At 50.7% G+C, this 26214-nt stretch overlaps 1 protein-coding gene across 1 annotated transcript in view; it reads right to left on the bottom strand.

Annotated features, from left to right (window-relative positions):
* Nucleotides 1-1316: 1316 nt before the first annotated feature.
* The window catches only part of LOC144823100 (dispanin subfamily A member 2b-like), a 47742-nt gene continuing 22844 nt past the window's right edge, over nt 1317-26214 (bottom strand). Inside the window, exon 2 of the mRNA XM_078681278.1 lies at nt 1317-2878. Within this exon, the coding sequence (XP_078537404.1) occupies nt 2726-2878 (153 nt within the window). The 3' untranslated portion in view covers nt 1317-2725. The remainder of the gene's footprint in view (nt 2879-26214) is intronic.

The raw sequence follows: 26214 nt of genomic DNA, 5'->3' as shown, positions 1-26214 counted from the left end.
CCGCTTTCAAGGCTCAGATGAAGGGAGCTAGCCATGGTCTTGTTTGATAGAGCTTAGCGGTGGCTAGGCAGTGGGCATCCTACTGAGGAACCTGGCAACGTCCACGGACTACAAGACACATGAAGCTTCAGCTATTATGTATGGCACGGGTGGGAGGCGCCTCAACGGTTGGCACTGTAGACTAATGTATTCCGAGATTAAGGAGGTGCATTAACCGTCATGTAGAATTGTAGTGCAGATTACACTTCCAGTAAGACTTTAGTTAAAACTAACATTAAAATTAAGCTTTGCATCAAAATGTGTGCTCCCGCACAAGCACAATTGACCCCCAAATAAACAGGTGTATACGCAAATGCAGAAGTTCAGCCATCATATTGTTCTATTTGACAAATGTACTGCCATTTCGCTACAGAACATTCAGCAATAAAGCCCCTTGCTGGGATGATAGGGACATCTTTATTTATTTATTTGAAAAGTTTTATAGAGCGCGAACAAGATCCTTGCGGATATCAGAGAGCTTTACATTAGATGAAGAAAATTGTATAGGACAAGAAAGCTAGTAGAACAAATACCATAACAGGTTACATAACAAATACCTAACCAATTGAGCGACATAAAGCAAAGCAATAAGGTTCGAAAACATTTGAGTCCGGGTGCGACATGCCACTGTCAAACACCATGGTTGGGTTGACAAGTTGGACCCTTGTCCGAATCAGGCATAAGGAGTGGGTACGATCGATCACAAAAAATCCGTAGTCTGTGTTCAGATGAATTTAGTCATAAGAATCGCTTTTACTTCCTTTTTGAAGGATGCAGTGGAGGGATTCAGTCTTGTTTCAGGGGAGAGGGCATTCCATATCCTAGGCGCCATTCCTGCTTGCTGAATCTTTGTGGCTTCAGCATTAGGTTATCTGCACTACGAGTGGATCTCATGCCACCAGATATTGTCAGTTTCTGTGTGAGATGGCTGGGTGTATTGTAATGTAAGGCCTTATGTGTCATGCATGGTATTTTCAGATGAATTCTGGCTTCAAATGGTAGCTAGTTCAAGGCTTTGAGGTCTGGGGAGATGTGGGACCTTCGTTTCAAGCAAGTGATGAGTCTCACTGCAGCATTAATAGAAGCTCTTAGGGGAGCTGTGGTAGCTTTGGGGAGGCCACAAAGAGAGACACTTCCATAATCAACCCGCGGGATAACTAGAGCTTGAACTGCCTTGCTGTAGAAAGACGGACAAAAACAAAACTGCTCGGGTCACAGAATGTGGATCAGACAGTCACAAGCAAGGACGGCCACAAACATAATAGGAACACATGATAGAAATGTAGATATATTTATTTGTACCAAAAACACCTTACACAGCAAAATCTTCCTTTAACGTTTTAATCTTAAGAACAAGATTATAGTCTGAACATGGAGTGATTTCTCTCCAATGCTCAGGACAGCCAAAAGTGACAACAAAGCTATGAGAATAACTGCAATTAACATGACATATTCTGGGTCCAGCAAACTCGGGACAGGACAGATAGAACATGCCCATCTCAGATGTCCCCTAAACACCGCTCCAAGCGCCCTCAATTACTGCTTCGATGGAATGACAAACAAGAACTAACAGAACGACAAATAGGAACTAACATATGGATAGAAGGCCTGGTCCAATAGTACTTTGGCATAACTTCCAGCAGACTATGGATTTGTTAAGGCAGGTTTTAACCTCGCCCCTTGACATCAACATCCTCCAATACCTGTGCAGACTCCTTCCCTTCCATGGTGTGTTGAACTGTGCATACAAAAGAGTTGGTTGCCTCATACCCTACTAGGGAGATAACAGCTACCGAATCACAGCGCAATAGAGGGCCTGCCGGTCTGCACCAGCACTTGAATGAGTTACGCCCTATAGTCTGGATGTCTCTGCAAGGGTTCATTGCTAGATTCCATCACACCACATTTTATTAAAGCTTTAATGAGAAAATCCTCAATCCTGGTTTTCCCCACTCTCCACTCTACACCCAGAGTGCATAACGCAGAGACAGCTCTCACTTGGTGCACACTTCACTTCAGCACTCAAGACCTGGGGTTCCATACTCATGGAAGTGTACGCAAGCAATCTGGGACAGAGAACAAATCCTGCAATGTGTTTCTACCTGAAAAGAGGAGTGCGATCAGGCCTGAGTAGAACAGATGTTAAGGCATATCATTGCATTAGAGAAAAGCGAGGGAAAATTACAGTAATCTGGAGATCTGAGCAAAAATTAAAACTTTGGTGAAATAAGAAAAAAAACACAAATAAGAGCACTTAAGGGGGTTGGAGGTGAAGATGTACTGTGCCAAGAATAGAAAAGAGGGGGGGGGGGCGAAATCACAGATCACTCAAGATATGTTTGGGAGAAATCACAGGGCCCCAGAACACTTGGGCCACATGTGGGACAAATCAAACGGCCCCAGCAAAGAATACAAGAAAAGCTACACTCAGCAACCACATGAGCAGTGCATTGGGGAAGTCACAAACAGAACAGGCAGAGGAAATCAGTGTCTTCTGCTGAAAAATGTGGGACAGACATTGCAGACATGATATCCAGCTGCAACTAAAATCAGAAGACTAGAGAAGGTGTAGACACCCAAGTAGTGGATTCACAGTGCTGGACACCATTACTTCATGTCACATTATTTCCCATGTCCTTAGAAGGGGTTTCAATCCGATTGTTCCATTTTTTGAGGGACCATTCATTTAAGAAAGAATCACACCAGTGGCGACGAGAGCGATGATGAGAACGATGATGAGGAGCGGGGTAAGCACAAGGGCTGCAATGTTCAAGCCCTTCGCAGTCGAGCTGTAACTCCGGGCACCATTCATGTCCCCCACAACCTTTCGGTCCCGTGTCTGGGAAAAGAGGAAAGCAGTTAGAGCCGCAAATACAAACAAAGTAAATCAAGAACACTGGCAATGAACAGGCCGGTGGATGCTCAGCCAGGCATTAGTGCACTGAAGTTTACATTAACAGGATGGGTATCCCAGCAGTGCTGCTCGGGAAGAGGATACTAGCTCTTTGAATGGTGTTGAGTTGATCGGAGGAACCGCCACGGCTTTACCCCAGCTAACCAGTAGTAAAGTGCTGGTGTGCCCCTTTCAACATGATAAAATTGGTGTTCAGTGGTGGAATCCAGGACTTGTGTTCCGCAGAACCACTCAGTGATTTAAGTAACAAGCAAAATTCCCTTTTCAACGGGACTCCAAGGGTTCATATTAACCCTGACAAGGACTGTAACTATTCTTTGTGTGTAGTCACTCACCCCAATTAATAATGCAATTTCTTACACATTTGGAACTTTGCTTCCGAAGCACTTTAATCACATCTATTTTTTTTTACCACAGATCATCTAAGCACTCAAGCAAAGAGTGAAAGCAGAACTTGAAAAAATGCAGTACGGGTTCACCGAACTGGATTGTCAGTTTATTCAAACCTGTCTTTTTCTCTGAGTCCCAGGGCACTCGATGACTACTGGGAAGCATCTGTGTTGTACACCTCTGGTTTTCAAAAGTCTCAGAAATTACTGCCACATAGGTGGATAACTTTATTCTCTAAAGACACCAAGGGGATATGTACAATGAAGTGACGGAACATGTTGTTAGCCTCCTTGGCTTAACGACATGCTCCGCCACTTCGGAAACGCAAGGCTGCACCAGATTGACAAGAATGTGGTGCAGCCTTGCGTTTCCCCCTGCGATTGTGCGAAGTTTAACAACTTAGCACCAACGCAGGCACCCTTGCACCAGAGTGCAAGTGTGTCTGTGTGCAGGGGAGGATTGGTTATGTGTAGGAAGATGTCCCGTCCTGCACATAAACAATCCTAAAATGCCATTTTGTAACTTTCATATGTGCTGCTTCATGCAGCACATATGAAAGTTACAAATAGGCATTTTTTAAAAAGGTTTGTTTATGTACAGGAAGGGACACCTTCCTGTACATACACAAACTATGGCACTTTGCTTTTTCAATGTGTGCTGCATAAGGCAGCACACATGGAAAAAGCATAAGGCAACACACATGGAAAAAGCAGAAAGGAGGAGAAATAATGCATTTCTTCTCACTTCGCCAACTTAAGAACCGGATTTTCCTGGTCTTCATACGCGACCCTTGTACAGAGGGGGCAGCATCAAATTGCAGTGGAACGCCCTCAACAACACCCACTGCATGCCCCTTTCACACCAAGCATAGACTGAAAGGAGGCCTTATGTACAAGACGTTAGGTGGCTTAAATCTGCCTTGTACATAAGACATGACTCCTATTGCCAAGGAAACGTTACAAAAAAGTGACGTTCCCGTGGCGATAGGGGCTTGTACATACGCCCCCTGGTTTCAATACCCAATGTTTACTCTAGCAGATATAAGTTGTTTTGGAACAGACACAGTGAACAGAAATCCCACACAAACTTCACTCGTACCGAAGATATTACTTTTAAATTAACAGTCTTTAATTACACACAGCGGCGGCCAGCAGCAAATAAAACTGGTGCGGAGAAAATGTAACCCACTGACAGGCATTGGTTAAAACAAAAAAAAACGGGGGCGTGGCCAGGTGCCAGCGAAAATGGCCGCTTAGATCGGAGCTCCGCCGAAGCGTAGCCTGAAACCTCAATAAATCTGCTTCAAATCCGGCATTGTGTACACTAACGAGGCGGGGACGGCTTCGTGAGCCCCCGCGGCACCGTTGGGTGGTCCCCTGGCATTACGACTCCTTCCGACGCCATTGTGTTGCGGTGCCACACGGTGGGACCTGTGAGAACCAGGGGGCGGGGCTGCGTTCGCCGGCCTCAACACCTAACTTGAGGTTCCGGCTTCGAGGTCCTCGACGGAGCAGAGGAACAGACTTGCGGCCAGACGGCGGATACACCGGGGGTCCTACGATGAGGCGGCAGACAGCACGGGGAGCGCACTGGTCCGGGAGTCTCCTGGTGAGGGTGAAAAACGCCGCGGGGCCCTGGGCCAGGCCCGAAGGTCGACCTCCCCTAACTTGAAGGCGCAGCGTGGTGGGGCAGCCGACAGAGGAACTGCTTCCCCTCTGGCTGTAGACGTGGCGGCAGGGCTGTCAGAAGGGGCGCCTGCCCAGCAGAGGTGAGAGCAAACCACATTCCAGGGCCTCCATCAGCCTGACAGCGATGAGACCAGGAGCGCCAAGATGTGCATGGAGGACAACTGAAGGTGGGAAAGCTTAGGGCAGCGCAGGCCTGGCGGGGTCCATGCTCGATGGGGCAGCGCTAGACGAGTGGGAAGTGCCCTTAAAACACTGCTGCGCAGTCTGCTGAGTACCCCGCGGACCGCTGCGGCCTTCACTACTGTGGACGGCGCTGGGGATACATTTGATTGGCAGACTGTGGGGCCCACGAAGCGTGGAAGGAATAGCCTGCGGGGCCTGGCGGCAGATTTGTGTACCAGCTTCCGTTCTAATGCTGAAGTGAATGAAGTGAACGGTGCTGGTCACGCACAATCATCGAGTCTGAGGATAACAGGATTTACAAAGGGCAAGTGACCCAGCGGGCAAATACTTGATGCCAGAAGCGGGGGAGTGAAGCTCCTTGCACACAGAGGAGGGACAGCCAGACAACCCACGGGGGTGGGAAGTCGAGGTTTGAAGTGGTGGCGTGGAGGTAACCGAGACGTTGAGGCATCCTAGTGGCCAGCTCCCGAGCGGTGCCAAGTGGTCCAGATATGCTGCCAACCCATTGACGTCCGGGAGGGCGGCACCCGGAAGTGGGACCGGCACAATGAAGCCCAAAAACACTACAGCGGCACAGACGAACAAGCTAGACAAGTACCCGGTCCGGTTGGTGGCCTCCCAGACCGGGGTGCATCGGGAGGAACGTCCGCTCCCACGGAGCCCTCCCTAACTTCCATCATGACAGCAATTCAAACATTTGGGACCACCATGGAGTCCAAAATCGACAAGATGTCCATTGAGATTAATTTCATCCGCACGGACCTTCACAAGACCTCGGACAAGGCTAGGGCCAATGAGACTGATATCCGGGAACTCCAGGCATCCTCCAAACAGCTTGAGAAGAGAGTCAATGAGCTGGTGCACCAACATCGTCAGGCAGCCCTACGGCTGGAGGACCAGGAAGGAAGGGCCCGCCACAACATCATCCGTCTGGTGGGCGTTCCGGAGGGTTTGGAGGGACCTAGTATGGACCTTTTCCTGGAGGACTTAATCCTTAACCACCTGAAGCCCAAACGCCTCTCCAAAATGTTCACCATCGAAAGGGCGCACCGCTCGCCGATCCCCAAGCCCAAGCCGGGAGCGCCACCACGGACAATCATTGCGAGAATTCTCAACTATAGAGACCGAGACGCAATCCTGCAAACCGCCAGACAAATGGGTGACCTGCCATACGAGAACGCTTTCATCCGGTTTTTCCCAGACTTTACACTTAAAGTGCAACGGCACAGACGCTCCTTTGATGGGGTGAAGGCAGCGCTCCGGGACAAGGGGCTCAAGTATATGATGTTCTTTCCGGTCAAGCTCAAAGTCATATCCGGGGACAAGGCTCTCTTCTTCACGACGCCCACGGAGGTACAGGACTGGTTGGACAGAGGAGTGGCACGGTCATCCGCATCGACAGCTGGAACCAGATGGAGGGATACTCAAGAAAAGTCGCCGGGCTCCAAGGATGGTAGATCAGAATCGGATAAGCTGAGTCAGCGCCCGTGGCGATCAAAATCCGCTAGTCACACGATGGGAGAAGCCCAGAACCGCCAGTGAACTATAACGCATTGAGATACGGCACATATGGCACAGTCATACTCTGCTAGTTGGGGGATGTGGGTAGCAGGGAGGGGAGGCTCTTATTTGGTTTTGTTGGTTATCGCATTTCTGAGGGGAGGTGGAGGGAATGGGTTGGTCACATCGGGCTGCAGTTGGGGGGGACGTTTTGGAATGGTCACACAGGGATTGTTCACATGGTCGGCAATATTGGACATCACAGGGAGAACGACACAATGATACACGCTGATGGCTATGAAGTGGGATAAAAGCCTCACGGTGATTAGCTGGAATGTCAATGGGTTAGGGGACAAACTTAAAAGGGGAATAGTGCTTCAATTTATTAAAAGACACCTCCCGGATGTGATCCTCCTGCAGGAAACCCATCTTATAGGGAACACTTGCCCCGCTCTAAACAGATACGGGTACTCACTAGTGATTCATGCCGGATTTACTTCAGGTGAAAATTGCAAAAAACACAGTTGATGGACAGAATGTAGAACAAGGTCATACATTCACCCCAGTACAAAGATCTGGGCCTAAATCCATCGCTTTATTGCACTCCACACCACCCTGGGTTAGACACTGGCTATATGCAAATCAGCTCTGACCCTGTGCCTCATGGGAACAGTCCAGTCCGAACTACCAAGCCATGTCTTTCCCAGACCGGAATCAAGCAACCGAGGACCGGTTTCTGGCTATCAGCCTTCATCAGCCTGGATAGCTTGACTCCAGTGCTGTGGAGAGCCTGGGACTCACGTCTGAGCATACCCAGCACACTCGGGGTGAAAATTGCAAAAAACACAGTTGATGGACAGAATGTAGAACAATGTCATACATTCACCCCAGTACAAAGATCTGGGCCTAAATCCATCGCTTTTTTGCACTCCACACCACCCTGGGTTAGACACTGGCTATATGCAAATCAGCTCTGACCCTGTGCCTCATGGGAACAGTCCAGTCCGAACTACCAAGCCATGTCTTTCCCAGACCGGAATCAAGCATCCGAGGACCGGTTTCTGGCTATCAGCCTTCATCAGCCTGGATAGCTTGACTCCAGTGGTGTGGAGAGCCTGAGACTCACGTCTGAGCATACCCAGCACACTCGGGGTGAAAATTGCAAAAAACACAGTTGATGGACAGAATGTAGAACAATGTCATACATTCACCCCAGTACAAAGATCTGGGCCTAAATCCATCGCTTTTTTGCACTCCACACCACCCTGGGTTAGACACTGGCTGTGGTGATGGATTAAACCCAGATCCGTTGACTGGGGGTGAGTGTTTGAATTGTTCAAATGCTCCGTCCATCATCCCCTTTTGTATCAGATTTACTTCAGGGTCACGAGGGGTGTGGATCCTGCAATGCCATAACTTCCCACTTGCCATTGATCACACTGAGATAGACCATCTTGGCCGCTTTGCGGCGCTCTCGGTGAAGTGGGAGGGGCATAGGCTCAACCTGGTAACAGTCAATATTCCGCCAGGTCTCCAGACTCAGTCGTATCAGGACTTGGGTAGGCTCCTCCTTTCCCTCCCAGAAGAGCACCTCCTAATGGGCGGGGATTTTAACGCAGAGGTGTCGGGGGACTTAGACAGACTCCCTCCCCGAGACATAGTAGTGGGACACATGTGGCTATCCAATCTCCTAGAGGCGTTCGGGTTAATCGACCTCTGGCGCCTTCGACATCCAAACCTAAAACAATATACCTTTTTTTCAGGTCCACATCACACATTTACGCGGATAGACTACATTCACCAGAACATCACCATTCAAGAGATAAGGCACCTAGCGGGAGGGATCTCGGACCACTCCCCGATTTGGGCACACCTTACAGTTGGCAACCAGAGAGTGGGATGTGTGGCGCCGATCAATGCCTGGGTTCTTCGGAATGAGGAGACCAAAAAGAAACTCATTCTCTCAATAGACCAATACTTTCAAGAAAATGCTGGGACTGTGGAATCGCCGGTAGTTCTTCTGGAAGCCTTTAAAATGGGGGGGAAGCCCTCTCCATGATAGAGGGACGCCGCAAGGAGCGAGAAGCGCAGATGGTAACCATGGAAAGCGATCTCCTCACCTTAGAGGGACGGTAGCTCGGCAATCCAGCACCAGATGCAACTTAAAGCAGCAGAATACAAGGCTTTGGCTACTGACGCCTTTAAGACCATTGCAAGAGATAGGGAGGGCCGGCTGTATGACTAAGGGGACAAAGCGGGCAAGTTAATAGCCTGGCTGGACAAAAGAAAACCGGCACAGAGGGTGGTGGCTGAGCTTAGAACTGACTTGGGGCCCTCCTTACCGAGCCCCGTGAGATTGTCGGGGAGTTCGCAGGACATTTCCAAAAAGTGTATAGCAGGGGGTACGATCGTTCAGAGGAGGACTCAATCGATCTGCTGACCGATATCAAAATGCCCACCCTCTCCGATGATGAACGAGAGCAGTTGGAGGCATCACTAAACTCGGAGGAACTCACTAGGGCCATCCATGACCTCCGGTCTGGAAAAGCCCTCGGGCTTAATGGTCTTCCCATCGAGCTCTACAAGCTAAAGCCTGACTGCCTGAGCCAGCACCTAATACACCTGATCGAAGAAAGTAGGGAGCGAGGTCTGTTGCAGAGAGACCAATGCATAGACACAATTGTGACCATTCCAAAGGAGGGGAAACAAAGAATTATGTACCTCTTATAGACCAATATCATTGCTAAACACCGAGCCTAAAATCCTGGTGAAAGTACTTGCTAATAGACTCAAGGCGGTACTCAGCAAGCTGGTGCACCCGGACCAATCGTGATTTATCCCCCACCGCAACACGACGCTTAATCTGCGCCATCTCCATGGAGTAATAGGGCGTTGCCATACGTTTCAGGAAGATGCGGTGGTGGTCTCAGACGCCGCAATGGCATTCAACACGCTTGAATAGCTATATATGATGGCGGTTCTTCAAAAACTGGGTTTTGGTCCAAACTTCATTGGCTGGGTGCGCCTCCTCTACACCGAGCCTCTCGCCCAGGTGGTAGTGAACAATAAAATGTCAGAGGTTTTTACGCTGGGTAGAGGCACGCGTCAGAGGTGTCCTCTTTCACCGTTACTTTTTGCCCTCTCCCTAGAACCACTGGCTGCCTGGATATGACAGGATCTCCCTCTAAAGGGGCTTCGATGGGCTGACGGGTGGGAAGACAGGATTTCGCTGTATGCAGATGACATCCACTTGTACCTCGCGAATCCTCGTAAGTCCCTTAACGTGGCCTTGGACATTTTTACCAACTTTGGGAAGAACTCAGGGTACAGTATTAATTGGGGAAAGTCACTCCTTTATGTTCTCCATGGACCCCCCCCAATAATCCCACGCAGCTGCCCAATCGAGGTGGCCACGGAAGGATTCATGTACTTATTTTTATATTGAAGGAGAAGGCTATCAGATATGAAAAGAATCTCCTGCCACCTCTGAGACGGCTGAAGAGAGACACCATTACCTGAAAGACACTTCAGCTGTCCCTATTGGGTCAGGCTGCGCTATTCAAAATGACGGTGCTGCCACGGTTTCTCTACGCCCTCCAAAATTACCTGGATCTAGGTCCGCATTAATATTTTGCTTCCATCGAGGCCACCCAACGGGACCTTCTGTGGACTGGAACTCCCCGGATATCCTTGCAGAAACTAACGCTGGGGTGGTATGATGGAGGGATAGCCCTCCCAGACATCCGGAAATACTATTGGGCGGTGCATCTTTCTGCCATAAACCAGGGCACTTACTGTGACGGAAATGACCCCGGCTATGGGATGGACAAATGGCTCCTCCCGGGCGTAAACTTCGAGGCTGCACTCTATTCTGGGCCCAACAGATACCCTCTCACAGGACCAACGAAACACTCGGTCCAACTCTGGCATATTGTCAACCAAAAATTAGGATGGGCCAACAAACTTACACTGGCTACCCCGCTATGGGCTTCTGAAAAATTGGGTACACTGAGCAGCACCAAAGGTTTTCACAGCTGGGACCTGATAGGGATATCACACATAAGACCTGTGGGACCCTGAAGGGGTGGTTCCCTTCGCTTCACTCCAGCACACTTATGAATTGGCACACACTGAGCACTTTCGCTATCTGCAGGTGAGGCATTCCCTCCAGGCGAACATCCCACCGGGGACACAGCTCCCGGAATCCTCCCCCCTCGAGGACAGGCTGTTGGATGGCCACCTCCCAGAAAGGGCTATTTCCCTCACATACAAAAATCTGATTAACCATACCCTGAACCCCCTGATGGCTCTTAGGGGGAAGTGGGAGGCAGATGGGCTTGCAATCGACGATGAAGGATGGAGATAGGCACTTGCATCCCCCAAAGAAATAGCAATCTCGGCTAAACTGAGATTGATTTAGTTGAAAATACTGTATCGAGTATATATCTCTGGCACCAGGCTGATGCTGATGGGCCGCAGTGAGAATGGGCTCTGTAGGAGGAGATGTGGGGTTAGGGGATCCTTTTTAAACATAATATAAGAGTGCCCTGTGCTGCAAACTTACTGGAGGCAGGTACACAACTGTATGCAGGAGGTATGGGGGGTGGAACTGCGCCCAGAGGATAAGAGGTACCTACTGAATATCTGGGAGCCCACATATCTCTTGTCCAAAGGCAAAGCATGGGTAACACTAGGATTGGCAATCGCTAAAAGGAACATAGCACGGTTGTGGGGAGCGATAACACCTCTGAAGCTCTGCTCCTGGAAGAGGGATATGGACTGGTGCCTGATCCAAGAAAAGACTGTTTATGTAGCACGGGGCTGCCCCCGGAAATGGGTAGGCATATGGTCCAACTGGAATGATTATCTTGGTCATTTGTGTGAACCCCCCTTATTGCACCCATTGTTCTAATCACAATGTAAAGAACTCTGCAATGATAGTATCCAATGACACTATCTTCCAGCCATGATGTACTTATAATGTATATATGATGATCTCTTTGTGTATTCTGTGATTCCTGTATGTGATGACCACCCAATTTAATTGTGTTGCCAATAAAAAGATTTATAAAAAAAATAAAAAACACAACAACAGCAGTGCCCTAGGCTCAGTGCCAAAGCCCTCAATCATGGTCAGTTTTAAACAGTGTTTATAACAGGCCAGTTAAGGCTGAAGGCACTGTGAGTTTCTCACAGTGCCTGTCAGTGAGTTAATTTTAATTAAAATAAAGAAATAAAAGATTTACTTTCCTATCTCAGCACTCTGTGGCAGTGGTGGTGCCTCCATGAGGGCAAATGAGCGCTGCCCCGCCACTGAAAGTGAAGGGAAAAGTGAAAAGGTAAACATATTTTATTACCATTTTATTTTTCATTCAGGCAAGTAGCAGAGTCTGAGAGAACAGGGAGGAACAGTTGGCACAGTGCACTTCAGTTTAAAGTGCACATGTCTCTTTAGACGGATGTCTTGTGAAAGCCAGCCTGGCATGCGCACTTTAAACACTTCAACCTGTGCTGTCTTAATCAGCTGGGTGGAGAACAAGCACGGGCCTCCAGGGCCTGAAGGAGTGTCATACCAGGGTGCCCTACCGAATCCTGGCACCGCTCTCGTGCTGCCTGAGCAGCATGAGAGTGGCGCCAGGATTGGTAGGGAGGAGTTGAGCAAAGCTTTGGAAGCTTGTTGCCTGTGCTGGATGAGCCACCAAGTTCTACACATCGGATGTCTTTTAAGCCTAACAGTGTTATACAGCTCAAGTAGTAATGCTCTAGAATTTGATTAACCAGTGTATTTAAACTATTTCGCCCTAGAAGTAGAGTTTTCAGTTCTCAAAAACAAAAAACAGACACACCGAGACAAATGTTTGAGGAGAACCCTTTCTGTGTCAGTTTTACTATCATTTGTTTCCAGCCCATGCCCAATGTAACTAAAGATGCCAGATAAAATGGTACAATGTTTCGGGTACAACTATGATATAAGTGCATTTTCTTGCTGTTTTTCAGCTATCCCGTGCGCAGGATATGAACGGTTGTATACGGAACCACGCATGCCATTACCATGCTTTCATTACAACACATGTGCCTTAACCATGCAAAATGTTACCACACTGCTGGGCCCCGGGGGAAGTGAAAGTCTGGTGGGAGAGTTTAACAAGCATTTACAATGCAATGGTTTTGCCTTTGTTAAAGTTAGAGCTATTGGCATTGCTCTTGACATTATTTTTATTTATGTTTTTTTTAACATAAATAAATGGCATTGTCATTTACAATGCCACTAGCTTTATCTATCGCAAATGACACACAAACACACACAGAGCCCCCCCACACACACCCCCACACAGAGCCCCTCACACACAGCCACTTAGAGCCCCCCACACACACAGAGCCCCCCACACACACAGCTACACAGAGCCCCCCACACACACAGCCGCACAAAGCTTCCTACACACACAGCCACACAGAGCCCTCCACACACACCCACACAGCACAAGCAGGCAACAGGGGGACACGGAGGCACAAGCAGGCAACAGGGGCACACAGAGGCACAAGCAGGCAACAGGGGCACACAGAGGCACAAGCAGGCAACAGGGGCACGAAAACGGAGGCACAAGCAGACATGGGTCTCACCGAGCCTCTGCATACTAACTCACAGTTTGAGTTCAAACCCTCACACATTTTCTCAACCTAGCTGTAGAGAACAAAGCTCAAGTGTTAGTAATTGTTTTCCAGTTCATGGACAGGACACTCACTGATCTGCCACTGTGCTCCCTGGCTTCCGATCTGCTAAAACCCACAGCTTTTATAGATGGTGGTAGTGGGAGGAAAGGAATGAGTTCACTGTCTCACATATCCAGGCCAGAGTACAAAGTGTGATCAGACTCTCTCACATTTCCAAGGTTGTGCTTGGGAAAGAATAGGTAACGAGAAACTAGTGTGAGAATTGTACACATCGTAGGGACAATATGGGACCTAAGCTTATTATTACTGTGTAAGAAAACCAGCATTAATCATTCAAACAAACGTGGATTCTAGCCAGGCATAGTACAAATAGTATTGATTATCTAAACTTGTGTTAATGATATAATTATAAACAACTGCGTATGTTAATAATGTATGTCACAGTCAATCGTAAACATCATACCTGATTTACGGTTACTGAATGATGTAGATCAGGGTTCTAACAAAGTCGGTCCTGGAGGGCCGGATCCATGCCAGATTTTTAAGATAACTACATTTTTTCTGAATGGGGATATGAAAAAAATCTGCCATTGATCTGGGCCTCCAGGACCGACTTTGGAGAACGCTAGTGTAGATGAATCTTCCTGGGACCTTGTCTAGGCACTCAACAGGTGTTCCTGGTCAATCATGACCCTGGGCACTAAGTACAGGTTTAACTACCCGACTCTGCCCTAGAGCACTACATTTGGTCTGTCCCCTCTCTGCCACCTGTCAGGCAACCTCCCACTCGCAGCTCTGATCTCGCGGCATGGGAGCACTTTACACCGAACATAAAAGGGGATGGCACAGTTAACACGGACCCGGCGGTCAGAAACAGAGCGAACCACAGAACTGATCATTAAAAACAAGATTGCGGAGAGAGGGAACAAAAGAGGAGGGCAGAACACCCGGAGTGTTGCGGGCAGTGAGAGTCTGAGTAAAGTGTTTGGAGAGGAGAAAGTGTGGTAGCAGCAGAGGGAGGGAACGTGAGTGACAGAACAGGGAGGCACGAAAGGAGAGAGTAGAGAACGGGTGAACAGAGGGGATGAGGGAAAAGGAATGCAGGAGGAGCTAAGGGGGGGGGGGGAATACATCTGCAAAGGCCTAAAGAGGGGCAGGAAGGGGTGGAGTGCGAGAGAGAAAGGAGCGACTGGGGATCAGGACATTGGAAGCTGCAGTGAATAAGAGGTGGGAGGGTAAGTGGGTGACAGTAGAAGCGAGAGCTGCAGGTGGGTAGAGTAGGGAGGTAAGGGAGAAGGTGGGAGATGCAGAAGAGTATGAGGGCGTGAGAGGAGTGAGTGGGACCAGAAGTGGGGGTGATGGGAGGATAGAGTAGAGAGATAATGAAGGAAGGGAGGGCAACAGAACAAGGGGTGGTGAATGCAGAAGAAGGAAGTGGGGCGGGGGAAAGAGGGGAAGGCATGGAACAATGGTACAGCAGCGGAAGGAGTAAAGGGGAAAAGAAGAGGGAAACGCTGGAGTACAGATCGATGGGTCAGGAAGAAAAAGAAAAGCGGAGGAGCTACAAGCATGGACATAATATGCAATAAAGATAATGTGCCTATGTCCCGCTCCAACAGGCGTAGCATGCACGTATTTCTTTTATTTTTACTGTTTTTTATAGTTAAAAAAAAAACTCTTCTCCCCTCGCCGGCTCCTGTGTTGTTACCAAGCTGGTGGCTAAATTGTGCAACCAGGGAAGGAGGGAGGGAAGAGGACTAATCGGGGTAATAAACAATATCAAACCAGCTTCCGCACTTGGAAGTCAGACCTGCTATCTGCATAGGCTAGAGAGATTTGCACACAACATTTACAGAGAAAATAAGGGCACTTTCTGAGACATGAAATAATTGGAAAACTCACAGAACGTAAACAAGCACAGGCAGTGCCACAGGCTTGACACCAGCAGCACTTGAGTACTGGCCGAAGCAATAAAAGAAAAGCCTGCTGCAGCGCAAAACAATGAAAAGGATTACTTTCGGTACACAATGGAAGAATGAGATAAATAAATAAATGTATGACAAATCTGACTAATAGTCTGGAGCTAGTGGATGGATACCTGGAATACATCCAACCCTCACTAACACAGGTGGATGCACATACGGGCTTAGAGGCCCGAACGAATGCCTGGCCTGTGTTGCTGACTTTTGCACTGCATAATGGCAACGGGATAACAATGAGAGTTTTTTTAATCACCTGAATTCTTAATGTTGCATTGGATTGGTACGAATAAAGTTGTTAGTTCAAACCCAACATCATTTATGAGGAGGGGGGGTGGAGGGGCAACCCCCTGCAATTCACCGGTCCCTTCATCTGGGGGCGTAGGTTGATGTTGCCCTACAAGCCAAGCCCCCGGTGCATGCAGCACTGCCTCTGCCTAGCACTCAACCCCCTTCTCGTCGGCTTCACCCTCGCAGCACTCGGAGCCTGTTGTGGTCAGTCGGCTTTCCCGAGTTATCTTCCGCTCGAGGTCGGGTACTGTTTGAGTCGACTCCTCTGTGCCCCTCGACCCCGGCAGCACGACTCGCCCCCTGATGTACGCATCTGTGTTGTAAGTGTTCAGTGTACACGCGGCACCTTGCACATCTGCCGTTTCCTGTCAGAAACCTTCTTGTTCACCAGGCAAAAATCAAAGACAACGGACTGTGTCAGAACTGGGTTTGGAATGTCTTGAATGAAGCAATAGTGAAACATGCAATATGCTTCAAGGAAGCCACGTGCTCTTCTCGTCAGCACGAGCCCTTTCGGAAACGGAGACCAGCAGACCCCCGAGGCCCGGCTCGTGTCTGCACGTACATGCCGGTGCAGGGAACTCCCCGGACAGGGCTCCACCTCTCAGGCCTCCAGAGCAGCAGCCGGGAGCCCGGCCGGAGACGAGGAAGGCGGGGAGGACATGACGAGTGAAGGTAGGAGACAGGGGGAGAGAGGTTGGGGCAGGAAGGCAGGGGAAGAGAGGAGGGGAAAAAAAAAACAAAAAAACAAATCGACTCACCTGCACCTTGCGACGGCGGCACTTCTCCGGTCTCCCTCTTCGGCATGGGAGACCGGCAACGTCGAAAATCTCTCTGGCACTTCTCCGGTCTCCCTCTTCGGCATGGGAGACCGGCAACGTCGACGGCGGCGGTTCCCTCCAGGCCACGGGAGCCCCGCGGGCGCCGCCATACTGCTTGCCGTCTTCCTTCTTCCCCCGGGCTGCGGGGGGCGGGCACTTCCGGCCGGCCGCGCTAGGATTGGCCGGCCGGCCGGCCAGTCACGGGGCGGGAAACGGGGGAGAAGAGACGCAGTAGTGCCGGCAATGCCGGACCAGACTCGGGGGCGTTCCCGGCGTCGCGTGACGTCGGCAAAAGGGAAAGAATGTCAGGAACGCCCCCGTGTCTGGTCCGGCATTGACGGACAGGCCCCTCGTCCAATGGCAAGGCTCCGTTTACGGAGCCAGCCAATCAATGACGAGGGCCGACCCAAAGCACCCTACAGTTCTCAACAGGATTTCGCCTGCGCGAAAAAGCTGCGCAGAGCGCAGCTTTCGCTAGGCAAAACCTAAAAAGGGAGTTGCTGTAGTCCTTTAGGTTTAGGAGACTTCGTAGTCGGTTTGCGGCGGGGGCCACTAGTCGGTTGTGCGGTGTCGGGCTATTGCGTATCATCGGCTGTAGAGGAGCCTGCAGTCATGTCCAACGTAACTGCGGACCAGGTGAGAGAGGCCCTGAGGGTGTTGGGGCGGGCCGGAGGGAGTATCTCCTCCGGCCTGGTGTTCTAGGTGAGGCGTGGGTGGGGCTCGCCCGCACTCTGCGGGCGGCCTCTGCGGGCGTTTCAGCAGCAGTGGTGGCATGTATGGAGGAGCCACCTCTGCCGGGTAGAAGTGCGGCGGGAAGGGGGAGGGGCGCGACACAGCAAGGAGTGGGGAACGGAGGCCGATGGAAGAGCCTGCCTCCGTGCCTGGAAGAGAGTGAGAAAGTGGCAGGAGGGCTTGCGCTGGCGGGGCGCAGAGCTCCTTTGCAGAGGGGAAACTGACGGGATAATGCAGCGGGAGATGCGGGGGGCCCTGGGGAGATTTTGGTGCCGGCGGGCCATATGAGTCAGCAGGCTGGGGGCAAGGGTGATGTGGTGCTGGGCCGGTTGGTGTCTGGGGGAGATGTGCAGGGGGAAGCCAGTGATGGGGGAGGCGGCCTGCGAGGAGGATGTAGGACAGTGGGAGGATGCACCAATAGATCTTTCCAGGGATCTCACCCCTGCTCAGGTGGGGAGTGTGGGGAGGGGCCACAAGGCAGTTTTGGAGGCTAGGGGAAAGGGGGACACCTCATTTAAATGTTTGAGCGCCGTGGGGGCATATGCAGCGTGTGGGGCCTGGGGGAATTGCCCCCCCCTTGCTCCCCAGGTGGGAGGCCATGGAACTTGAGGACAGGATCAGGGAACAGCGCCTTTTGGTGCAAGAATCAGAGGCGCGCTGGGCTGATTTGGAGGCGGCCAGGGCAGGGGCGGTCTGGGACGAGGAGGCGGTTGGGCCCCCTATGCCCACGGTGGGCGGATCAGGAGGGCAGGAATAGGGCGGACAGGGACAAGTGGGAGCGGGCAGGTGGCAGCGAGGGGGCGGCAAGGGAAGTCAGGGACAGCGGCAAGGCAGACGATGCCGGAGCCGCCCAGGTTAGAGCGACCTAGGGGGTAGAGGGGATCTCAGCTGGCGGAGGTCAGCAGAGGGGTGGTAGGTACGGCGGACGCAAGACTGCCTCTGGACGCCGCCTTGGAGCAGCAAGGGGGCTGGCGGCTGCCTTACCTCTAGTGCGGGAGCGGGCGACAGCATCATGTGTGGTGCGGGGGAGCGGTGATGGAGTGAAGTTGAAGAAGGGTGTGAAGAGAGCGGTGCGAGAGGTTATGTGGAAGCCTGTGGAGGATGAACCTCTGTTGGAGTTGGATTACGGTACGGAGAGTGATGAGTTGGAGGATAGGTAAGTAAGGGATGACGATGACAGGACAGGGGGGTGCGGAGCAAAAGCGGTCTTGGTGTTTTACAGGCCACACAGAAGGAGAAGGGCAAGGCGAGAGTGGACATCACCAAGGCCGGCACTTCGAGAGGACGGTTGGGAGAGACGCAGACACCCTTGACAGGTGAGGGGGTTTGGTGGTCAGCTTGGGACGAGGGGCCAAAAGGAGGAAGAAAGAAGGCCTGTAGGTCGGTGAGTGTTGGCGATGGGTCAGTGAGGGATGCGGGAGGCCAGCACAAAGTGTGTTGGGGGTGGGGATGGCTAAAGAAGAGGCAGGTAAAGTTGTATCGACAGCGGGGACTAGACTGACAAAACAGAGGGGAAGGAGGACAAAGGGGAGGACAAACACCAGAAAAAGCTGCCGTACATGGGTTCGGCTATGCCGCTGGGCTCCCATTTAACGGACAAGATTAAGAACAGGATTTGGAAGCATGAATACGTAGACGTGTTCAAGCTGTTGCATAGGGAGGTGCAGGCGAAAGAATGCTGTAAGGAGGAGGAATGGGAACTAACGAGGAGACCCAGGGTGCCGGTGAATATGGAGAATTGGACGTCGGCCTCTCATTTACGAAAGTATTTATTGCAAAAAGAACTTGGACAGGGCCATACCCCTCTTGAAGTAGGATATTATAAGGAAAGCTCAGTTGCAATTTAGGGGGTTTGCCCGGTTGAGTTACAATGAGGAGTTCCGGGCCCAGGTTAGCATGAACCCTGACAAGCGGTGGGGGGAAATCGATCAGGAGCTGTGGATGCAGTGGATGGCTTAGACGCTCTCGTCGGCGTCCACACACACGGCCATCGGTTTGCTGGTTACTTACCGGTCCTTTCCGCCACGGCCCACCCAGTTTGGGGCGGGAGGGTCTGTCGCACCTGCAGGAAGCGCCAGTCAGCAAGCTAAGCCAGGCACCAGCACAACATATACGTGCTGGAGCTACAACAGGGATATTGCACTCGGTACCTCTGCAAGTTCAAACATGCGTGCTCCAAGTATGGAGGGCGACATTCGCTCACACAATGCTTTACCTTGGTCATGCCTTCAGAGCAGTGGCGAATAGCGAGGGGAAGGGGACAGACTAGACAGAAGGGCACCTTCACCGGTTAGAGTGGAGGCGATGGCCCTGTGGCTCTTGTGTTACCCGGACAGGGAGGCGACTTTGAAGTTGCAGTGGGGTTTCACAAAGGGTTTTCGAGTGGGCTATCAGGGACCGAGGGTGTGGAGCTGGGCGGACAATCTGAAATCAGCCAAAGAATTGCCAGGGTGGTGGTGGCCAAACTACAGAAGGAGATGAAGGAAGGATATCAGGTCTGTTTGCGGACTGGCCCCTTGACGATTTGATCATCTCCCCATTGGGAGTCATGCCAGAGAAGGAGGAGGGTGAGTTTTGCATGATACATCACCTCTCGTGGTGGGAGGGACAGTTGAAACAATTTCATCGCAGAAGCAGACTCGAGGGTGCTCTACGCGTCTGTAGATGATGCGATCTGCTTAGTGCGGCTGTATGGGCCGGGGGCAAAACTGGCAAAGTGTGATGTTAAATCTGCGTTCCGCCTCCTGCCGATACACCCTGCGGATTTCTCTCTGCTGGGGATGCAGTCTGCAGGGGCCATTTATGTGGACATGGTTTTGCCCATGGGGTGTGCTATTTCCTGCACGCTGTTTGAGATGTTTAGCACATTCTTGCCGTGGGATTTTAGACAGATCAGTGGGCATCGAGATGTGACTCACTATCTGGACGACTTCCTCTTTCTGGGGAAGGCTCAATCTGGGGACTGCGGCCGGGCCCTGTCGCTGTTTCAGGAGATGGCACAGGCAGTTCGGTGTACCCTTGGCGCCTGAGAAAACAGCTGGACCCAGCTGTTTGATGTTCCTGTGAATTGAACTGGACTCCATTCAATGGATAGCTCTGCTCCCTGGGGCGAAGGTAGCAGAAATACAAGCATGCCTCTTGTGGGCAATTGGAGAGAAGAGGTTAGCGTTGAGGGCTGTGCAACAACTGTTGGGTTTTCTGAACTTTGCATGCCGGGTGGTGAGAGCTGGACGGACATTCTGCACACGGCTTGACATGGTCATGTCATGGGCAGTCTTACAGCATCACAGGGTCCGGATTTCCATGGGGGTTCAGGCTGACTTGAGGACATGGCTGACGTTCTTAACTGATTTCAACGGGGTGTCACTGGACTTTGCGGACAAAAGGATGGTTTGGCAAATTCAAATTTACTCTGACCCAGGTTTTGGCATCTTTTGGGATGGCAGAAAGTGCGCTGAGGAATGGCTGGCCCATTGGGTGAAACAGGGGGAGGAGCATCGCGTTTCAAGAGTTTTTTCCCCTAGTTGGTGGCGCTGGAGGTGTGGGGGTCGGAATTTCAGAACAGGTCAGTGTTGTTCCATGTGGACAATATGACTGTGGTCGAGTTGGTCAACCAGCAGAGGGCAAGAGATCTGAGAGTGCTGCGATTGTTGAGGAGTTTATGCTGAAATGTCTGAGTTTGAATGGGGTTTTTCGAGCCAAGCATGTCCCTGGGGCGAATAATGACATTGCGGATGCTTTGTCTCCTTCGCAGTGGCAGCGGTTCCGGAGACTGGCACCTGGAGCGGATCAGTTCAAAACCAGGCTGCCGGCCGGTCTCTGGGCCTTGGGGGAGTGAGGGTGTTAGGCCTGGTGGAAAAATCTATAGCCGATTCCACAAGACAGACCTACAGGCTGGCGTAGGCAGAGTTTGGAGCCTTTATGGGATGGCGAAGGGATGCAGACTTTGGAGATCGTTCGTCGGTGGAACAAGGGGTTTTGCAGTTTGTATTGCATTGCATTGACAAAGGGCTGTCTTCCACGACCATTGTGGGAAAGTTGGCAGGGCTGTCTTTTTACTGTAGCTTGTTTTCTGGGGTTGACCCTACAAAAGATGTGATTATAGGTAGGGTACTCAGAGGTTGGGGTATGGAGAAGAGGCGTTCAGGGAGACTATTTCTTTTGATTTGTTGGTCAGTTTGATTGAGGTTGTGCCGGAGTCTTGTTATGACGTTTTTGAGGTTCAAATTTTCCGTTTATGTATGATATGGAAGTTTTTTGGTGCATTTCGAGTCTCCAAGTTGCTGGGGACTAAGTTGAGGTGTGGCAGAAAGTGCGAGGAGGTCAGATTGGATGCGGGTCGCCTGGGGATTTGGTTGGGGCAGTCTAAAACTGATCAGTTGGGGAGGGGAAAGTGGGTACGGTTGTGTGAGAATGGTTGTGGGGGGGGGGGTTTCCCCTGGAGCTGAATGGAGGGACTTTCTGCGGACCACGAGGGCCACTGGAGAAATTTTTTTCATGCGTCCGGGGCGAAGGTCACGGCGGCACAGCGGTTGGTGGTTTTGCGCATGGGATTGGCCCGACTGGGGGTGAGTCCAGCGGGCTTTGGGACACATTCCTTCCGTATTGGTGCGACGACGGCAGCAGGACGGCTGGGTTGTTCCTGGGAAAGGAATCAGCGGATTGGCAGGTGGAGATCTCGATATTGTAAGTGTTATGTCCAGAAATAGGGACTTGGAGCTGGAGTGTGTTGCAGTGGGGTGGGGCAGATCGGGGCGATGTGTTTCAGGATGTTTTACGAATTCCTTTTTCTTCTCATAGGTTGCGTGGGTGGCCCAGGGGCCTAGACAGTCACATGGATTGTGGGGCATTTGTTTGTGCACTCGGCCTCCAAGTATGCAGAACAGCAGGTGTACGGCCGTAACCTGGGACTCAGAGGACAACAACATGAGGTACATTGGTGGGGAAAAAGGTGAGGGTGCGATGGGGGGCATTATTGCCCTGGCTCGCGAAGATGGTCCCTCAGAAAAGTTGGCCTGATCTGTTGATCATCCATTTGGGTGAGAACGATTTAATTTGGCTGTTGGGTTTGGTGGTCTTACAGCTGATGCAAAGAGACTTGGAGGTGATGAAACAAAGACTGGCTGGGTCTTGTATTGCATGGACGCAATTTGTCCCTAGGCGCGTTTGGAAAGGGGCAATCAAACATGGGGCAGTTGAAAAGGCTTGACAGAAACTGAACAGAGCTATGAGGGTTTTTTGTGTGCAGAGAAGGACATTAAAGTGATAGCTCACCCTGGACTATGACTGGAAGAACCACTACTCTTTAGGGCTGACGGTGTACATCTTTCGACTATGGGGAACGCTTATTACATGATGGAGATGAGAGATGTGGTCAGCAAGTTGTGGAACGAGGCGATATGGTGTCACAGGAATGCTTGAGTGAAGTGGGGGTGAAAGATGCATTGTGGTTTTGGGACGGGAGGCAGGTAACCGCCCTAAAGGGGGTTCCCTGGTTGGCGGTACTTGGGAGGGGTGGGGGAGTCACTAGCGGGCGCACCCATCCCTCGTTGGGGGGAGGGGGAGAGTGATTGATGAAGGGGGACTGGAGGCATGGGTGTAATGCCAGGTACTACCAGGGAGGATACTAAGAGAGATCTGAAGAAATGGATGAAGAACGCAAAGGGTCATGCAGTGGAATGGGAAATGAGTCTGGAGTGTATGGAGGTGGAGTAGATATTGGGGTTTCGTTGTGGTTAATGTTATTTGGTTGATTGTTTATGTTGTGCAGCCTGGTCCTAATAAATGGCCTTTTACGCATTAAAGACATCAGTGTGGCCTGTTTATTGCGCAATGCTGGGCCCCAGGGGGAGTGAAACTCGCAGACTAGTCTTCCCCCGGGGTCTTTCGCACTGGGAGGGCCAGGCTGGGGGTCAGGGTATAAGAATGCAGGGGAGGAAGGTTACTTCCTCTTCCTGCATTCTTTCATCGTCGGGGGGGTGGACAGTTTACAAAGTCCACCCACCCACCCCACAGCTATTAGGGTTCTGGGCTAGGGTTGGCAGAGCGTGCCAGTTTAGGACGGGCTGCAGGGTTGGCGGTACTTGGGAGGGGTGGGAGGGTCACTAGCGGGCGCAACCTTCCCTCGTGGGGAGGAAGAATGAATGATGAAGGGGGAATGGAGGCATGAGTGTAATGCCAGGTGCCACCGTGGAGGATGCTAAGAGAGATCTGAAGTAATGGATGAAGAACGGAATGGGTCATGGAGTGGAAAATTAGTCTGGAGTGTATGGAGGTGGAGTTGATGTTGGGGGTGAGGTAATTCAGTTTTTACTCCATTTTGTATTCCGTCGCCATTATGTGTTGCCCTCACTCAGGCAGCTTGGCAAACCAAGTGTTTTTGCCCTTTGTACTGCTACGTGTCAAATAACCCCCCTTCCTTGTTGTGAAGTCAATTTCAGGAACTAGCCAAACTAACTAATCCTTGTCTAGACTGACTAATCCTTGTCCCAACTATCTGTTGGCCTTCAGTATTCTTTCCCTGCCCTATCTTATCTGTTGGCCTTCTGTATTCTTTCCCTGCATTATCCTATTTCTCAAGTTGTCCTTTGAAGCACACAAACACGTCCTGCCATTACTGATTGACCTATAGGTGCTGTCATTGATTGACTTATGGGGTTGGGCAAAAACACGACTCAAGGGGGACGTTCTGGTTACATGATGCCTTGTTTTGAATATTTTCCTATTGGCTAATATTTGGTGCATGGGGAGTGTTTTTCTTTTGTGGGTGTATATGGTTATAAAAGACTGTGAGCGACGGAGTGAAGTGGCAGTCTCCTGAGAACCTACTATTGGTGTACTTCTGGGACAACTGTTCATAGCTGCAGCTAATAAATTTGGTTTTCTACGCTAACAGAGTATTCCGTGTCTCTGTACTACAAGGCAGGTGAACTCGGAGATTTCAGGCGTGCCCTGCGCCGCCAGGCCCTTCTAGGCCCGGTTCTTCAACTGGCAGCCCAGCGTGGGGCGGCTTCAGAGGTAGCGGTCGAGCCCGAGGGTCGTGAGGAGCCCCGCAAGGAAATTCTGGAGGAAGCACACCACATGATTGACCCCTGCATGTCGAAAGTGGACCGAAGGCCTTTGCAGCGCGGCTTCTCCTTTCCAACGGCTGCTGGTGACTGCTGCCCTGACTGCCGCCCTGCCTTGGTCCCTTTGGTGATGACTGGTATTGTGAGACGTTAGACGGACCTCTGTTGGCGTAAGAGAACATTTGGTTAAGTAATAGTGGGTAGCTCCCACTTCTTTGTTTTTGATTAGGCTCTTGCAAAAGCCGAAGCCGAGGGGTGAGTACATTGGTGCTGTGTTGATTGATTAACCCCTTGATGTTTGTAAAGAGGCCAGTGAAATAACGATGCCTGGTTTCAGTAAGTTTAGAAGATGGTGTTGTTGTTGTTGTGATAGGGATTCCCAACTGGAGGACTCTTGTCCAATTCCTCTGGCTGGAACTCCCACCTATGAGCTTGGTGTAGGCCCCATCACCTTTAATGAAGTGTGGGTCCGTTATACGAGAAAAGATGGTGTTTTGCAGTGGCCACAGAATGGTAGTTTTGAGCCTGATATAATAGATAATTTGGAAACTACATTGTTTAAGAGAAAAGCCCGCCGGCTATGTTTGACTCCTTTCGTCTTTGGCGCAAGGAAGCCAAACAGAAAGAAATTAAACAAATGAAAAGAGATAGGAAGGAAAAGGACATGACTGTTATACGGGCTGCCCAGCAGTTTAAAGATAATGAAACTGATTATGCGATTGAGGTTTCAGATAGACAACATTGTATGGCAGTAGATAAGTGTTATCCGGTGCTGCCAACTTACCCTGCAAACAAGGATGTTGACCCCAAAAAAGATCCTTTAATGTCCCACCTGTTGAGATACCCCGCCTTATGCACAGGGTGCTAATGCACCCCTACTATTGCCACTCGCTCAGCCACTTGTTGTTCCCCAGCCGGTCCCTGCACCTCTGCCACAGCCCCTTCCGGTAATGCCAATACCGCCACCTCCTTTGCCTCAGACTCCCTTTATTCCTGTCACCCCCTCTTCTACCCCCACTTCTGCCCCGCCTAATACCTTGTCCCCTGTCGTTATGTCAAATTCCCCCTCAGTTCATAAGCGGATGGTTGACACTGTTTCTGGCCTTTTGTCCCCTTTCTTTGGTCGTTAAACATGACTCCTGTTCTTCCTCGTAGGCAGACCCGTAGTCAGCTCCCAGGTCCCGAAGAGCGAGATGCGTTAGATCTTCTTGCCTGCAAGTGGATCATGAATGGTCCCCAGTATGGTATACAAGATATCATGGACACTTTCCAGCAGTGGGATGCGCCAACGCAAAGACATGTTTTTGATACCATGTGTGTCATTCTTGGAAAAGAGTGGGAGGACATGGGATTAGGATTAGCTCCCCAGGCTCTGCTAGATGTTCAGGCTGACTTTAACAAAGTGATAATTGTTGGCGCGGAGGTTGAGGATGCTATAAGGACGCTTGTCACCTTTAGAACAATGTTCACTTACCGGTCTTTGCCTGAACCCGATTCTTCTGTCCGAAGGAAACTAAAACACTATCCTATGAGAGAGGTTCCCCCGGTGTGGAGAGATGCGGTTGCAGCCCAGGGCGCTAATCCCCCTATACCCGCTCACTTCCAACGTGTATGGGTACACGTTCCTTGGAAAAGATCTGAGGTTCTGGCCCTCAAACAATCCTTAGCAGACCCCCGTAAAAATCCTGCTGGTTATTACAAAGAGCTGTCCCAGACTGTTGATGCATGCATTATGAATTTAGCCGATATAGACATGTTGATGGGAAATGTGGTCCCACAACCATTATGGGCTAGGATTCGGAAAGAATTCCATGCTCAAGAATTGGGGGGTGATTGGGCTGCTATCCTTGCCGCAGATGGACTCCAAGTGGGTGGTGCTAAACCTGATGCTTTAATTGCAGACCTTCCCGCGAGGATCATTGCTTTGATGAAAACTAT

Source organism: Lissotriton helveticus, chromosome 3_1, assembly GCF_964261635.1.
Source record: "Lissotriton helveticus chromosome 3_1, aLisHel1.1, whole genome shotgun sequence".
Taxonomy (NCBI): domain Eukaryota; kingdom Metazoa; phylum Chordata; class Amphibia; order Caudata; family Salamandridae; genus Lissotriton; species Lissotriton helveticus.
The sequence above is the reverse complement of the archived record's forward strand: the minus strand, read 5'-3'. Positions and strand labels throughout refer to the sequence as shown.